The sequence below is a fragment of the Mustelus asterias genome, chromosome 8, assembly GCF_964213995.1.
Source record: "Mustelus asterias chromosome 8, sMusAst1.hap1.1, whole genome shotgun sequence".
Lineage (NCBI taxonomy): Eukaryota > Metazoa > Chordata > Chondrichthyes > Carcharhiniformes > Triakidae > Mustelus > Mustelus asterias.
The window spans coordinates 120,980,615-120,998,537 of NC_135808.1; the positions used below are offsets into that span (position 1 = coordinate 120,980,615).

General features: G+C 42.4%; 1 protein-coding gene across 6 annotated transcripts in view; it reads right to left on the reverse strand.

The window, feature by feature from the left end:
- The window catches only part of ccdc18 (coiled-coil domain containing 18), a 136,182-nt gene that overhangs the window by 72,047 nt on the left and 46,212 nt on the right, over nt 1–17,923 (reverse strand). For all 6 annotated transcript variants that reach the window (XM_078218846.1, XM_078218850.1, XM_078218847.1 and 3 more), the window contains 4 exons: nt 14,380–14,507; nt 6,973–7,130; nt 5,659–5,822; nt 1,846–1,956 (listed from right to left, as the gene is read on the reverse strand). In XM_078218846.1, the coding sequence (XP_078074972.1) occupies nt 1,846–1,956; nt 5,659–5,822; nt 6,973–7,130; nt 14,380–14,507 (561 nt within the window). The remainder of the gene's footprint in view (nt 1–1,845; nt 1,957–5,658; nt 5,823–6,972; nt 7,131–14,379; nt 14,508–17,923) is intronic.

The following is a 17,923-nucleotide window of genomic DNA, read 5'->3' on the forward strand; positions in this document are numbered from 1 at the left end:
CTGTCAATTATTTTGTTTAACAGACAGGTGCAATATGTGTACCTGTTCTGTCCATCTGCAAAGAATAAGGCCCTGTGTAGTAATATATGTAGCTTCCAGTTCACGCAAATGTGCCTTGCTACAAGACCGACTATCTTAAATTGGTTGTCAGCATAATTCTTAGCATACCGGGGACTATTTAGCAAATGGTCCAATTTCAGAAATCACATCTAATGTTGGACACGGTGGCTTTGAGTTTTATATGCACAGGCCAGTTTGGCATGATTTGTACCTTTCCCATTACGCACAGCAGAAGGGACATACTGTTTGATACAATCTGCTGGTCTTTGGGGCAAATGACTCATATATCGAGCATTACACTGGCACTAAAATTCATATACCACAATACTCATTTATGTGATGAGAGAACATATTTTTGGCTTGATGGTAGCATTCTGTTAGTAGTAAATGCCACTGGTGTTACTGTTGCCTGGTAATAGCATGAAACAGCGAGCATTACCTGTCCCTCAAATTTTTGAGATGTCTTGCCCTTGTAGGGTATCTGAGGTAGACTGTGCACTTTACAGGACCAAAAGAGGCCTGTTCATGAGTAGATGTGATTCCACGATTGGATAACATTTGCCAAGTAATCCTCAGTGTGCTAATAATTACACTAACAACCAATTTAAGATTGTCAGTCAGGCTAGCAGTGTAGTACTTGTGTGTGCAATGGAAGCTACATATATTAATACACAGGGCCCTGTTCTTTGTAGACAGAAAAAAAAACATGTATATCCATTGTGCCTGTTTCAGTCAAACAAAATAAGTGACAACCATTTGCTGGTTCATTCCTCAAGCAATGTTTTGACAAGTGTCAAGCTGCCTGGTTTAAGTTTCAAACAATGCTTGGCAGTTAACTGCACCAGTTTATGGCGAATGACATTCTCCATGGCAATGCCTCTACCAATCCAAATCCACCCGTCAATCGATTAGCACTCGCTTCTCTTACTGTATAAATTTGTTGATTGTCCTTGCATTGTATTCTTGTGGCTGTCTTGTTGAGCGCAAGATGAAAAGCTTTGACAAAGAAAAATCACTTTTTTCAGCGATATTCAAGTACTGTACTACCAAACAGCTACTGAGTATTTATGTGGCTAATCTAGTTTAGATTCTAGTCAATGGTGACCCTCTCCTCCACCCAAGGTTGTTGACGGTGGGGGACTCAACAAAACTCAAACTGAGTTCCAGTAAGCAGATTATTTTAAATGCTGCTTGATAGCCCTGTTGACAGCTCCTTTCATAATTTTGCTAATGACTGGGATGGACTATTAACTGGTGGGGTTGGATTAGATTTTCCTACTTTTGTGAACGTAACATTTTCCACATTATCGAACAATGCTGATAATGCTAAACAGGAAATCTACTCTTGATATTTTACAAGAAAATGCAAAGTATATTTTGATATGATATGAAAACATGATTGAAATGGCTTCCAGAAATTAAAAAGATTAATTGATTTGACTTACAGACCTGCCAACCTTTGTATTTTCCAAGTTCCACACAAAATATCATGTTTCCAAGTCACAACAAAATGTTAAGGGCTCTCAATTCAATGTTTAAATATTGGAATTGCTGAAAATCTATTTCTTTGGATTATAGCAAAACAGAAATGTATGGCTTTTGAGCAAAACTGCCATTTTCAGTAAGTATGAATCAGATTTCACAGACCTTTTGCTGAAATTTAAAAATGTTGTCACATCTTACATAGGAATTGGTCATTGTATTTTACTCTGTTGTTGAAAAATATTTACAAATCCATGTGAGCTTTACTCGTCAATTGTTATGTCATTATTATCCCAATATTACCGCAATGTCCTGTTCGTGTTCAATTACTTTTACTGCATTAGCAGTGCAAGCCATGGTTTTCTCCTCCAACTGTTCCTCCACTGTGGAAAGTTGCGACTTTGTTTTCCTGAGCTGTCAAACAGATGGATATGGGCATATTAAAGTATTTTGAATTAATGATGTTTAGAGTCATAGAGGTTTACAGCATGGAAACAGGCCCTTTGGCCCAACTTGTCCATGCTGCCCTTTCTTTTTTTAAACCCCTTAGCTAATCCCAATTGCCCGCACCTGGCCCATATCCCTCTATACCCATCGTACCCATGTAACTATCCAAATGCTTTTTAAAAGACAAAATTGTACCCGCCTCTACTACTACCTCTGGCAACTTGTTCCAGATACTCACCACCCTCTGTGAAAAAATTGCCCCTCTGGACACTTTCGTATCTCTCCCCTCTCACCTTAAACCTATGCCCTCTAGTTTTAGACTCCCCTACCTTTGGGAAAAGATATTGACTATCTACCTTGTCTATACCCTCATTATTTTATGGACCTCTATAAGATCACCCCTCAGCCTCCTGCGCTCCAGAGAAAAAAGTCCCAGTCTATCCAGCCTCTCCTTATAACTCAATCCATCAAGTCCCGGTAGCATCCTAGTAAATCTATTCTGCACTCTTTCTAGTTTAATAATATCCTTTCTATAATAGGGTGATCAGAATTGCACACAGTATTCCAAGTGTGGCCTTACCAACGTCTTGTACAACTTCAACAAGACGTCCCAACTCCTGTATTCAATGTTCTGACCGATGAAACCAAGCATGCCGAATGCCTTCTTCACCACTCTGTCCACCTGTGACTCCACTTTCAAGGAGCTATGAACATGCACCCCTCGATCTCTTTGTTCTGTAACTCTCCCCAACGCCCTACCATTAACTGAGTAAGTCCTGCCCTGGTTCAATCTACCAAAATACATCACCTCGCATTTGTCTAAATTAAACTCCATCTGCCATTCATCAGCCCACTGGCCCAATTGATCAAGAATTGGAGACAAGTTTCTTCACTGTCCACTATGCCACCAATCGTGATGTCATCTGCAAACTTAGTAACCATGCCTCGTATATTCTCATCCAAATCATTAATATAAATGACAAATAACAGTGGACCCTGCACTGATCCCTGAGGCACACAGCTGGTCACAGGCCTCCAGTTGAAAAACAACCCTCTACAACCACCTTCTGGCTTCTGTCAAGAAGCCAATTTTGTATCCAATTAGATACCTCATCCTGGATCCCATGAGATTTAACCTTATGCAACAACCTACCATGCGGTACCTTGTCAAAGGCCTTGCTAAAGACCATGTAGACAACATCAACTGCACTGCCCTCATCTACCTTTATCATAGGATCTGAATATAATAGCTAAATAAATAACCCAGAAAACCAACTGGTTAATTTAAATTTGGCTTTTTACTCAGGTACAACCTCCTTTTACTGAGAAAAGGAACATTTCTGTATTCGTTTTGAGCTAATGTCACATTTTTGGCAAGACCAAATTGGTGAGGTTCTTAAATAGCAAACACAAAGTCAAACAATTATTGCTATTTTATAATCGGATACAGGGAAACAATCATCACAGGTGCCTTAATGTGCAGTCTGTTCACACAATAATATTATAATTTGTTAACTGTATTTAATTGCATACAGATTGTAGACATTAATCATGGATTCACTTATGCTGCTGTAAAAAGGAAGAGGCTGAAACTGTATAGTGGTTGGGGTTAGAAGGTACATGTTTGTAAGAGTATTTCTGCAAAGAAATATTTCTAAAAATGTATAAAGGTCAGCTCCAATTCTATCTTTTACCACATGGCTTTTTGGAATGTAACCAAGGTTGCTACATACTCCTTTAAAAAAACATTAAATTTTTAACATCACGTCATAGGTTCAAAACTAACCAGCTCAGTCCCTGATCAAAAGGGATTCAAGTCCAGAGATAAAGGCATATTTAGTATTGAAGCAGCAGGCTTTGTTAATGGATGTCTTAACATTTGTTACAGTTGTAAAAATAATGATTATTTGCCAAACTTTTCTGAGGGTCCAATACGTACCAGTCATGTACTCCTAAAATTCTTAACTGCTACTAAATAAAATTAACAATTTTGTGACGAAAAGAAACGGAATACATAACTGAGGAAATCAGACACCATGAGCAAGAGCTGAGCGACACCAGCGAGAATAGAGTGGTAACAGAGGGGCAAGGCCAAGAATGAGAGATGACCAGCAGGAAAGAATGAGAGTGGATGGCCAGATCCAAGGAAAAAGAAAAAAAAAGTGTGAAATCATCAGAAAGCAGGTAAGCAATTGGTTCATGAGCTTGTTTCTCTCTAAATAAGGGCATCAATTTGAACTAGGAGCCAGAAAATTTATATTTTCCAATATTGGGACCATTCCAGAATCTAGACATTTTTGAAAAAATATAATCTGGACATATAGCTGGACACTTAGAAACATTCCGCCCACCATTTCAATCTCCATAGCTGCATCTTTTGAGAACACAGGACATCAGGTCCCATTGACTTGTCAATCTTTAATTCTAATAGTTTTCTCAGTACCCTTTTCCTGGTGATAAAGCTCTCACCTCCCTTTCACTTCTTGATTTGCAAGCATTCTACAGTGAAGAAAGACAAAATATTTGTTTTAACACTAAGGCCATTTCCTTATTACAAACATGCCTACCGCTCTATTGCCCACCCACACTTTGGTAAATCAGTCCACAAGGCTATGCTCCTACTCCCGGCTTACAAGCAAAAACTGAAGCGGGAGAATCCATCAAAGAAAGTCATGCAATGTTGGTCTCAGGAATCAGATGATCTCCTACAGGACTGCTTGGAGTCACTGGACTGGTCAGTATTTAAAAATTCTGACCAGCCTGAACAAGTACGCTACTATAGTAACTGACTTCATGAGGAAGTGTGTAGAAGGCTGTGCGCCAAAGAAGCAAATCCGCGTGGTTAGCTAAGAGTTGGAATGTTAACGCTGCATTTTATAAACATGAGAGAAAAACAGTGAAATTAAATTTTTTAAAAGCTTTGAACATTTCCTATTGTTGCCCTACGTAGTTGATTTTTCTGTACATGGAAAGATTATTGAAGGTGATCGTTACTGATTTAAATGGTTATTTCTGCAATGTCAATTTTGTCATTTATAACTAATAACTTGTCTAAACTGCTCAACGATCTAGAAATACGAACAATTCCAAAGTATGTACTTTTCTCTAAACGTGTTATAAAATTTGCAAACTGATTACAAAAGAACCAAGAGTGGTGGTAGTGGTACTACTATCACCAAAATCTACTTGTTGCCATTTATCATACGTGAATGCAATCTCAAGCCAACATTATTTTAATAAAACGGAATTAACCATACTTTTTATGTCAACAATGAAACTCCGAATCAAAGCACTAACAAATCAGCGTAGTTGGTAAGCAAATCCCACAATTGTAAAATAGATAAAATGCATCAAAACTGGTTTAATGTTCTTTAGATTCCTCCCCCAACATAGGGAGCGTTGATGTCAGTCAAGACAGTAGCCATGCCATTACTGTTACCCCCAGAGCGCAAAAGGGTGAGGAGGGGGAGCCAATTCATTCAGCATTCCTGCTTAATTTCCAAGTCTACACAAGAAAGCACATGTGTGAAATCAAACCAATTCGCCAATGACAACTCATGATAAATTAACCCTACAAATCAGAAATATCTATTTGGAAATGGCAAGAAAAGCTCTGTGTACTAAAATGGAATTGTGGACTAAACTTATCTGGATGTGCAATTTACGCACCTCCTCTTCCACCTTTCCAGCGTATTTGCTTTTTTCCAATAGTTGCTCCTGTATCTGCTGAAAATTATTGATCTGTTCAGTCATCCGAGTCTGCAGCGTTGAGATTGTAGTCTCTGCCTCCAATAATTCTGTCTGCAACTTCTCAACTTCCATTTGTCTGTCAGCTGACACATTGAAAGAAATAGCAAAAGAAAAAAAAAGTTATTTTACAAACCTGTTACAATGCCCAAGGGCTTTAGTTGCCAAAGAATATAAAAAAGCATAATGTCCCAACCTTGAACCCTAGATTTGTGCTGAGTTAGCTGATTGCAACACTGTAATAAGGGAGGCCTCAGCATGAAGAAGCTGGGCTCCAGATCAGTATTTGATCGCTTGTCACAAAGCAAGCGCAAATGATCATTAGGACACAATTGAGCATACTGGCGTGTCAGTTATCTCCCATCTAGAAAAATCAGAATTTAGATCAAAGGGACTTTTCATTTTCTCTGGATTTTTCATTTGGTCTATAGTAACAGAAGCCTGACCTCATCCAAAGAACAAGCACTTTTTGATTATTGTATTTTATGCCAGCTGTATGGTCACTACAAAATTTGTGTTGTGTTGGTGCTGATGGAAAATCCCGTTATCAAGATTAAAAGACAAATACTATCTGGTTGACTTCCTTGCTTGAAATCTTAAAAATAAGGCAACACCGGACAAGTTATAAATCTCCAATAATTAATTGTTTTTGGTCATTTTTACAAACAGGGACCAGGATTGTAGTACTGTAAGGATAGCGCTCAAAGATTTCAGTGGAAAAAAAGACAAATTTTCCCTATGTGGGGCAGGAGGGGGGGTGGAAGGGTTAAGTCGGGGGTTGGAGGTGTAATTGGAGGATGGTTGAGTGATCTGATGGGGGCAGGGATAGTTGGGGGTGGCTGAGAGCTCACGGAGCAGCGGCAGCCAATCGGAGGGGTGTAATCAAGGGGTCCCATGAGGGGGTGGCTAGGAGTATAGTTACCCAGGAATTAAAAGTGGTTTCCAGATAATTCTTCTGCTAAGTGAGTCTGAACAATCTATGGCCTCCAATTTAAAAATCGGACTTTCGGATGGTTTCACGTGTAAGCTAATAGCCCGTCAGAAGTTTAATCTTCATGGACAATTTCTGTGCGGTCTTTGGGTGGAGACCTCTGGGGATCACCCCTCCCAGGAAATGCAAGATCTAGGTCACTATATTATGATATCTACAAACTTAAAACCTTTACTTCTGTGCTGTGATTAAACTATTACTTTCACATTTATTCTCTCCTCAAACTCAGGCATGTGTCAACTTACCCTTTTTAGTTCTGTCTGACATCAGCTCCGGGCTTGTTCCTTCCAATAATTCGCAACTTCTGCCGAAAACATCACCACATTCTTGCTTTGAGAATTTACTGTTCATCAGGCTGGATTTCAGCTTTTGAATTTCAGCATCTTTCATGGCTAGTTGAATGCTGAAGGAGAAGAATTTTAGTCCAACAAAGCAATAAACTAAAGACATTGTAAAAAGTAAAAAACTCCCCGATCAGGTTTGTTCTTTCAAGCCATCATAATTAGCACGTTACACAAGTAAATATCATTCTTCAGCGGATTCACATACAGATTTTTGAAATGAGGTACCACATAGCAGACTCATTATTAACGTTAGAGCATGTGGAATTAGGGGACAATTAGCTGAATGGGTAGCAAACTTGTTAGAAAGCAGAAAACTTATAAACTTACAAAGGATGAATGTAATGTTTTACACGGTTCTCCATTTACGTGAATAATCTAGACTCAGCAGCAGTATCAAAGGCTGCAGCCATGCAAATTGGGGGATATTATTTACATGAAGGAAGACTGTGACACAATACTAGAAGACACTAACAAGCTTGTTAAATGGGCATGTAAGTGGCAAATGCATTTCAATTACAGACTGTAAGTTGGTCCACAGTTTGGCAGAGGGGTAAGAGACCACCTCGTCCTTGGAAAAGAAGTCTAAATGGATGGGATGTGCAATGGGATTTAGGCATAGGGATGCCCAACAAAACATAATCAGTAAATTTCCCAATAATGAAGATTAACAAAGCCATACAAGTGAAAATAAATCACTGGGATTCATTTCTAGAGCAACAGAAGAAAATAAATTGCATTAAATACATGAAAGCTTGGTGAGGCCATAATTACTGTATCGTACACTGCCCTGGTTGTCGCATTACAAAAAGGGTATGGTGGCAATGGAGAAAGATTTACAAATATGATGCCTTAACTGAGAGGATACAACTATCAGGAAAAACTGAGCAGAATGCAGCTCTTTCCTCGAGAAAAAAAGATTCAGGAGTGAACATAGAGGTCTTTAAAATTACTATCCATCAGTCTACCCTCAGCGAAATGGAGGTTGGGGTCAAAAGCTTTAATCAAGCAGCACTTATTCTCTAATTAATCAGCTTGGGTTGGACCAAGACTGCTTTAGCCTTGCTACACAAATGAACAAAATAGCTAAATTCCAGAGGTGAGAAGTGAGTAACTGCCTCTGACATCAAAGCAACATTTCACTGAATGTGACACCAAGTAGCCCTGGCAGAATTGAAGTCAATGGGATTTGGGGAAAACTCTCCACTGGCTGCATCATACCGAGCACATAGAAAGGTGGTTATGTTGTTCAAGGTCAATCATCTCCGCCCCAGAACATTCTCAGAGTACTATCCACAGCACATCTAACAACCAGCAAAAATGCTACGCTGTGGCATTCAATAGTGTATTTATTCTCATGGTTGCAGTGGTGATGAGGGGATTACACTAGAGAAATTAGAACCAGTAGTTTGGAACATATGGAATGACATTCTACCCTTTCTACAAGTTTTCATGTGCTCTAGTTCATAGAATAGAATCCCAAAAGTGCAGAAGGAGGCCATTCGGCCCATCGAGTCTGCACCGACTACAATCCCACCCAGGCCCTATTCCCGTAACCCCACATATTTACCCTGATAATCTCCTGACACTAGGATCAATTTAGCATGGCCAACCTAACCTGCATATCTTTGGACTGTGGGAGGAAACCGGAGCACCCGGAGGAAACCCACGCGGACACAGGGAGAATGTGCAAACTCCGCACAGGCAGTGACCAGAGGCCGGAATTGAATCCTGGCGCTGTGAGGCAGCAGTGCTAACCACTGTGCCACCGTGCCCCCCTAGTTGTGGGGCCCTACAAACCAGTTGTGTAGTTTGGGGCTCCAATACTTTTCTACATTAGCCACTGAAAGCTTGTGCTTTGGACACTAGGTGGTGCAATAGCAATAGAGCAGTCTCCTTCCGTCTGGATTTCTGCAACTATCTTGGAATCCAGCTGAGGTTAGTCTTTGCACTCGTGTGCTAACCCCGTTTCAACAATTCTCGCTTTCAGAAGTAAGAGTTCTAGCTTTTTAAAAAATAACTTAAATAGTTATTTTACTTGGAACAAACTAAGAATCTTTCAACTTAAAGTGTAACTGGGGAGCTCAGTCCCATGTTCTGCATGGCCTGCAGCATATTGGAATTCCTGGACACTCCTTGAAGTCTGGACGGCCACATTTGCAAGGCACAGGTGAAGTGCCAGATGACTGGAGGACAGCCAATGTGGTACCATTATTCAAGAAGGGAAGTAGGGAAGAACCCCAAGTAATTACAGGCCAGTGAGTCTAACAGCAGTGGTAGGGAAATTATTGGAATAAATTCTGAGGAACAGAATTAATCTCCTCTTGCAAAGGCAAGAGTTAAATCAAGGATAGTCAGCATGGCTTTGTCAAGGGGAGATTACGGCTAACAAATTTGACTGAGGTGGTGACTAGCTGAGTAGGTGAGGGCAGTGCAGTTGATGTAGTCTACGTGGGCTTCAGTAAGGCTTTTGACAAGGTCCCACATGGGGGACTGTGGGATTCTCTGTATGGTTTGCCCAGTTAAAAGGCTTAATTTTAAGGTAATCCTGCCTAATGTGACTAATTGTGCTATGCTTTAAGCTGATTTGGCCACATCAGCTTGGAATTCTGGGTTTGGCCTAGAAACTTGGCTCCATTCTTTGAAACTACAATGCAAGGTAAACAGGCTTTCTCATAAGGTAAACATCAGTGTTTCATGGTCACAGATGCCAATTGTTTATGCAGCTAGAGACTGCTTGTGCCCAGCTCTTTAAAAACACAGATAACCAAAAAGCTATATTGTTGATAACAGCTATGTGTTCAGTTGTTCAGTTGCTGTACAAGCTCTCTCTCTTACCAGTAAAATTAATATCTATCACTTCCTGTAAAATGCTAATTATAAAGGATGCTTAATAAAGAAGTTTCCACTTCGAACCAGTTGTGCTCAAGTTTATTCTGAATAAGAAAATGCACCCTATAGAGACCAATCAAGAAGGTAAGCGCCCATGAGATCCAGGGCAATTTGGCAAATTGAATCCAACACTGGCTTAGTGGCAGGAGGCAGAGGATGTTGGTTGAAGGTTGTCCTTGTGACTGGAAGTCTATGTCCAGTGGTGTACTGCAGGGATCAGTGCCGAGTCCCTTGCTGTTTGTAGTATATATCAATGATCTAGACAGGGATGTGGGGAGTATGATCAGTAAGTTTGCAGATGATACAAAAATCGGTGTGTATGGTATTAGCAAGGAGGGGGAAACTCGTATTCCACAGGTCCCACAGAGGGAGTCAATTAGGGATTCCCCATGCAAGTCCTGGGGGTTATCACAGATAGATATATATTGGCTGGTCAGATAGGCAGAACATAACCCTGAAACGTGTGAGGTAATGCATTTTGGGAGGACTAACAAGGCAAGGGAATACACAATGAACTGCAGGACACCAAGAAGTACAAAGGACGAGAGGGACCTTGGGGTGCACATCCTTAGGTCTCTGAAGGCAGCAGAACAGGTAGATAAGATGGATACTTGCCACTATTTGCTGAGGCACAGAATATAGGATCAAGGAGGTTATGATGGAGCTGTATAAAATGCTCGTTAGGCCACAGCTGGAATAATGTGCAGTTTTAGTTGCCACACTATAGGAAGGATGTGATGTGAATGTACGGAAGGGGGTGCAGAGGAGATTCACCAGCTTGTTGCCTGGACTGAAGCATTTCGTGGAGATAGTAAGAAGTCTCACAACACCAGGTTAAAGTCCAACAGGTTTATTTGGTAGCAAAGGCCACTAGCTTTCGGAGCGCTTGCTGCTCCTTCGTCAGGTGAGTGGGATTTCAGTTCACAAACAGGGCATATAAAGACACACTCAATTTACAAAATAATGGTTGGCATGCGAGTCTTTACAGGTAATCAAGTCTCAAAGATACAGACAATGTGAGTGGAGAGAGCGTTAAGCACAGGTTAAAGAGATGTGTATTGTCTGCAGACAGGACAGTTAGTGAGATTTTGCAAGCCCAGGCAAGTCGTGGGGGTTACAGATAGTGTGACATGAACCCAAGATACCGGTTGAGGCCGTCCTCATGTGTGCGGAACTTGGCTATCAGTCTCTGCTCAGCGACTCTGCGCTGTTGTGTGTCATGAAGGCCGCCTTGGAGAACGCTTACCCGAAGATCGGAGGCCGAATGCCCATGACCGCTGAAGTGTTCCCCAACAGGAAGAGAACACTCTTGCCTGGCGATTGTCGAGCAGTGTTCATTCATCTGCTGTCGTAGCGTCTGCATGGTCTCCCCAATGTACCATGCCTCGGGACATCCTTTCCTGCAGCATATCAGGTAGACAACGTTGGCCGAGTTGGAAGAGTATGTACTGTGTACCTGGTGGATGGTGTTCTCGCGTGAGATCATGGCATCCGTGTCGATGATCCGGCACGTCTTGCAGAGGTTGCTGTGGCAGGGTTGTGTGGTGCCGTGGTCACTGTTCTCCTGAAGGCTGGGTAGTTTGCTGCGGACAATGGCCTGTTTGAGGTTGTGCGGTTGTTTGAAGGCAAGAAGTGAGGGTGTGGTGATGGCCTTGGCGAGATGTTCGTCTTCATCAATGACATGTTGAAGGCTCCGGAGAAGATGTTCCAACGCGCCACAGAGAAAAACTGCAGCAACCTCCTCAGAAGACAAACACGGGACACGGTGGACAGAGTACCCTTCGTCATCCAGTACTTTCCCGGAACGGAGAAGCTACGACATCTTCTCCGGAGCCTTCAACATGCCATTGATGAAGACGAACATCTCGCCAAGGCCATCCCCACACCCCCACTTCTTGCCTTCAAACAACCGCACAACCTCAAACAGACCATTGTCCGCAGCAAACTACCCAGCCTTCAGGAGAACAGTGACCACGACACCACACAACCCTGCCACAGCAACCTCTGCAAGACGTGCCGGATCATCGACACGGATGCTATCATCTCACATGAGAACACCAGCCACCAGGTACACGGTACATACTCTTGCAACTCGGCCAACGTTGTCTATCTGATACGCTGCAGGAAAGGATGTCCTGAGGCATGGTACATTGGGGAGACCATGCAGACGCTACGACAGCGGATGAATGAACACAGCTTGACAATCACCAGGCAAGAGTATTCTCTTCCTGTTGGGGAACACTTCAGCGGTCATGGGCATTCAGCCTCTGATCTTCGGGTAAGCGTTCTCCAAGGCGGCCTTCACGACACACAACAGCGCAGAGTCACTGTGCAGAGACTGATAGCCAAGTTCCGCACACATGAGGACGGCCTCAACGGGGATCTTGGGTTCATGTCACACTATCTGTAACCCCCACGACTTGCCTGGACTTGCAAAATCTCACAAACCGTCCTATCTAGAGACAATACACATCTCTTTAACCTGTGCTTAACCCTCTCTCCACTCACATTGTCTATCTTTGAGACTTGATTACCTGTAAAGACTCGCATTCCAACCATTATTTTGTAAATTGAGTTTGTGTCTTTATATGCCCTGTTTGTGAACTGAAATCCCACTTACCTGACGAAGGAGCAGCAAGCGCTCCAAAAGCTAGTGGCTTTTGCTACTAAATAAACCTGTTGGACTTTAACCTGGTGTTGTGAGACTTCTTACTGAAGCATTTCAGCAGTGAAGATAGGCTAGTTGCGGTTTTTCTCAGTGCAGAAGGTTGGGGTGGGCAGGGCTGGCAGGGGGAGAGACTCGATTCAGGTATAAAATCATGAAGGACAGATATAGGGAGAAACGTTTCCCCTTGAGGGGCCAATAACCAGGGGACGTAGATTTACGGTAATGGGCAAGAGATTTAGATGGGATTTATGGAAAATCGTTTTCACCCAGAGGGTGGTAGGAATCTGGAACTCACTGCCTGAAAGGATGGTAGAGGCAGGAACCCTCACAATATTTAAGAAGAATTTAGATGAGTATTTGAAATGTGAAAGCATACAAGGAAACAAAGTCCCAAAAAGTGTTTTGAATTATTTAATCAGTGCTTATTTGCAGACATAAATCCTTGAACCCTGATGAAACATAGAATCATAGAAACTAGAAGCACGAGAAGGCTATTCGGCCCTTCAAGCCTGCTCTGCCATTCATCTTGATCATGGCTGATCATCGAATTCAATATCCTGATCCTCCCTTCTCCCCATATCCCTTTGGCCCCGACAGCTATATCTAATTTCTTCTTGAAATCAGACGTTTTGGCCTCAATTACATTTTGTGGTAGTGAATTCCACACATTCACTACACTCTGGGTGAAGAGATTTCTCCTCACTCAGTTTACCCCTTATCCTCAAACTATGACCCCTAGTTCTGGACTCCCCCACCATTGGGAACATTCTTTCCGAATCCACCATGTCTAATCCTGTTAAAATTTTGTAAGTTTCTGAAAGATCCCCTCTCTCCCTTCTAAACACCAGTGAATATAATCCTAAACCAATTTAGTCTTTCCTCATATTGATGATTTATGTCTGCAAATATGCACTGATTAAATAATTCAAAACTTTTTTGGGGGACTTTGTTTCCCACTAACTTGCTGTGCAGTCTGATATAAAGGGTGGAATTCTCCTGTCCCACCCACAGCCGGTTTGGTGATGGCAGAGCAAAGAATCTAGACGGGAACCAAAAAGTCGGAAATCTGCCCGTGTAAAAACACATTACAATTCTCCTAATGGAGGTTAATGGCAGGTCAGTCTTCCTGCTAGCTGGTGGTGTGAATGAACCACGGAGGATTTACCGCATGATCACAGTTTGCTGTGCCCTTCACAATCTGGAGGAATTGACAGACCTACCATCCCAGGAATCAGCCTGGTAAACCTTTGCTATACTCCATCTATAGCAAGGACATCCTTCCTCAGATAAGGACACCAAAACTGCGCACAATACTCCAGGTGAAGGCACAAGCTGGGTTAAAATTTTACCCTCTGATAAAGTATTTTTTTAAAAACAGAACTGATGTTATAACTTATAATCAAAACAAATTTAACGTACCACAAAGGGCTAGCTAGATGGCTAGACGGTTCTGAATAATGCCAACAGTGCAGGTTCAATTCCTGCTCAGGCTGAGGTAGACTTGAGGCATGCCTCCTCGCCCTGTCCCGAAGAGTGGAAAGCAACAGCACATCAGTACTGACAAAAAACTGCCAAGAAAACAGGTCATGTTGAAACATCACCAGACAATGAACCAAGAGTCTGCTTTCGGACAGAACACACAGGAATGAAAGAATCGAGTTTACATCCACTCCCCATGTTCTTTAAAGGTCAACTTCAAAATTAATAAACCATCTTGCATTAATCAAGGCAGTTTAAAAAAAATTAAATACCTGAGGTCTGTTATCAGTGAATCATTTGAATTATCATTTAAAGTGAAATCCTTCATCCTAATGTCCTTCGTAGTTGAAGAAAAGGCCATTGTGGAGCTTGAACTTACACCACATGCACAATTATCTATCTGCAATACAGAAACAGGAAGAACGAGATTAAATACACAGACCATCAATGCTATGTATCTGGTCTTTACAACATTTACTTCAAGCACCAAGTTATTACAGATTGAAGTGTCATCATTCTACAACTCATTTTACCCGTTAGTATACTAATTTCTCCAGTTCCAAACACAAGATTTGCAAACTAAAAATACGCGCTCCTTCAGTAATATTCCCTCACTATTTACTGGTCTTGCATAATGCTGAAAATGGATCTATGAACTGCAACTCATCATATGTTCAAATTTGAGGACAAAAGAGCACATGCAGATGAGCAAAGACAGATAAAAGAGCACAAGGAGAACAGCGGAGGAGTGCAAGGAGAGCGGGCAGAGCCCATAAACCAGCTGAATTTAAGGGAGGGGCTGGTAGGAGAGCGCGCGCACTGGGAGTTTACAAATGAAATGGGTCCCACATGGGAGACTTGTAAAGAAGGTAAATTCACATGGGATATAGGGTAATTTGATAAAGTGGATTCAAAATTGGTTCAGTTGTAGGAGACAGAGGGTGATGACAGAAGGCTGCTTTGGTGACTGGAAGCCAGTGCCCAGTGGCTTACCACAGGGATCTGTGTTGGACCCTCTATTATTCATCATTTATATAAATGACACAGATGACTATGTGGGGGGTAGGATTAGTAAGTTTACAGATGACACAAACATTGGACAGGTGGTTAATTGTGAGGTGGAGTGTCTTAGGCTACAAGAAAATATAGACAGAATGGTCAAATGAGCAGATAAGTGGCAGATGCAATTCAATCCTGAAAAGTGTGAGGTGATACACTTTGGAAGGAGTAATTTGACAAGAAAGTACTCATTGAATGGTAGGACATGAGGAAGTTCTGTGGAACAATGGGACTTTGGAATGTTTGTCCACAGATCTCTAAAAGCGGAAGGGCATGTTCGTTGGGTGGTTAAAAAAAGGCATATGGGACATTTACCTTTATCAATCTAAGGAAAGATTACTAAAGCAGGTAAGTCATGTTGGAGTTGTATTGAACTTTGGTGAGGCCACAGCTAGAGTACAGTGTGCAGTTCTGGTTGTCACATTATAGGAAGGATGTGATTGCACTGGAGGGGGTGCAGAGGAGATTCACCAGGATGCTGCCCGAGATGGAACATTTAAGTTATGAAGAGAGATTGCTTTCGTTAGTGTAGAGAAGACTGAGGGTTGGCCTGACCGAGGTGTACAAGATTATGAGAGACATGGACAGATTGGATAAGGAGCAGCTGTTCCCCTTAGTTGAAGGGTCAGTCACGAGGGGATATAGGTTTCGTGGTAATTATAGGCTTTCTGGACTCAGGACAAAGGAAATAATTGCAGGGATTACCCCTGTTTTTGGCTGGCATGGAAGCCAGTGGGGCGGAGAATCCAATGGGTGTCCCCAAACAGCTTTAACATTGGCGATATTGCCCGTTCCCATTGTTCCAGCTGTTATAATGGCCCACGGGGATCATCAATAGATCTCCCCATTGGTCCGATTGCATATGAGCAGAGGCATGTCCAATAGGGAAGGAGCTGAGGGCAGTGGCTAGATTTGGGACTGATCTGTAGCCATTGAAAGGTGTTCAGGTATTATTGTAAATAAAAGGGTTATTGGTGATGGAAAGTTGGCCTCGGTAAGATAATTACATTGACGAAGAGAAGCAAAGCGAGTTTTTTCTTCCTTCCAGACCATTGCTATTGAGACAAATAAATCCTTCAGTAAGAAACATGCCTCTTTTCAGGAAACTTGAAAACTATGATGCAAGCATAGAAACCAAAAGAGAAAATGCTGGAAAATCTCAGCAGGTCTGGCAGCATCTGTAAGGAGAGAAAAGAGGTGACGTTTCGAATCCAGATGACCCTTTCTCAAAGCTTTGACAAGGGACATCTGGACTCGAAATATCAGCTCTTTTCTCTCCCTACAGATGCGGCCAGACCTGCTGAGATTTTCCAGCATTTTCTCTTTTAGTTTCAGATTCCAGCATCCGCAGTAATTTGCTTTTATGCAAGCACAGAAGACTGGGCCAAGTATACAGAGCACATGCATTACTTTTTTTTAGGTCAACAGTATTAAGGCGGGGTGGGGGAGGAGAGAGAAGCGGAGAGGAAAGAGAGGACGGCATGCAGGGTCCAGACCGTCAGTGTAGTAAAAAGCCTGGCAAGGAAGGTGGAGTCCCTACAAGAGACCCATAAGAAGAATCATGATCCTGTACGGATGGATGGAACATTCAAAACTGGCAACTAATCACGTGAAGAACTTTGGGGATGGCCTCAGTTGGGTCCCTGGGATCATAAAGGAGAAAACTTATAGCGTCTTATAAGGTCCAAGTGCAGGGCAAAATTGTCAAGAAACACCTGGCACATCTCAGAAGTAGGGAGCCTGTGCCAGTACAGGCCTCATTATCAGCCATGGAATCGATCAGTGATTCATAGAATCCTTACAGTGTGGAAGGAGGCCACTTGGCCCATCAAGCCTGAACCGACAATAGTCCCTCCCAAGCTCTATCCCCTAGTCCCATATATTGACCCTGCTAATCCTCCTGACACTAAGGACAATTTAGCATGGTCAATCAACCTAGCCCGCACATCTTTGGACTGTGGAAGGAAACCAGAGCATCCGGAAGAAACCCATGCAGACACGGGGAGTACATGCAAACTCCACACAGTCACCAGAGGCCAGAATTGAACCCAGGTCCCTGGCGCTGTGAGGCAGCAGTGCTAACCACTGTGCCAGCGTAGAGTCTCAAATGGAAGTTGACCTTACACCTGCCCCTCTGGGTAATGAGAACACGGATTCCAAATTGGAAGCAGAAATCGGTGCCCCATTGAATCGAGACCTCAAGAAGTGCCATCGTTATGCTTTACGGCACTCCCTTCGAAAGAGAAAGTCTCCAATCTACTTCACACCCACTGATTCAGTCCTCCCTCCCAGCGACCCTAGGCCGATCGGCCAAGTAGCGGAGACGACCCTTCGTTGTGGGACCCATTACCTGAATATTTTTCAATTCAGTGTCAAAAAGCCGACAATGAAACAGGCAGGCAGCACACCATTTTCCCCACCCAATTGATTAGTGACGCGTGTTATTTTATTCCGCCATACTGTGGTGAACACTTTATACAAGTATTCACTATGTCAGTGCAGCTGGGGAAAGTAAAAAAGCCTAAATTGGTGTTAATGTGCAAGTATGTGAATGTCTGAAGTGTGGTTAATAAGGTTGAACTAAAAGGCACAGGTTGACCAATGGAATTATGATATTATTGCTATAACAGAGATCTGGTTCAATAAGGGCAGGACTGGTAAATATACCTGGGTACAAGGTGCTTAGGAGAGACAGGAAAGGAAGAAAATGGGAGTGGGGTGGGCGTAGTGGCAGCGTTAGTTAAAGATGACATTACA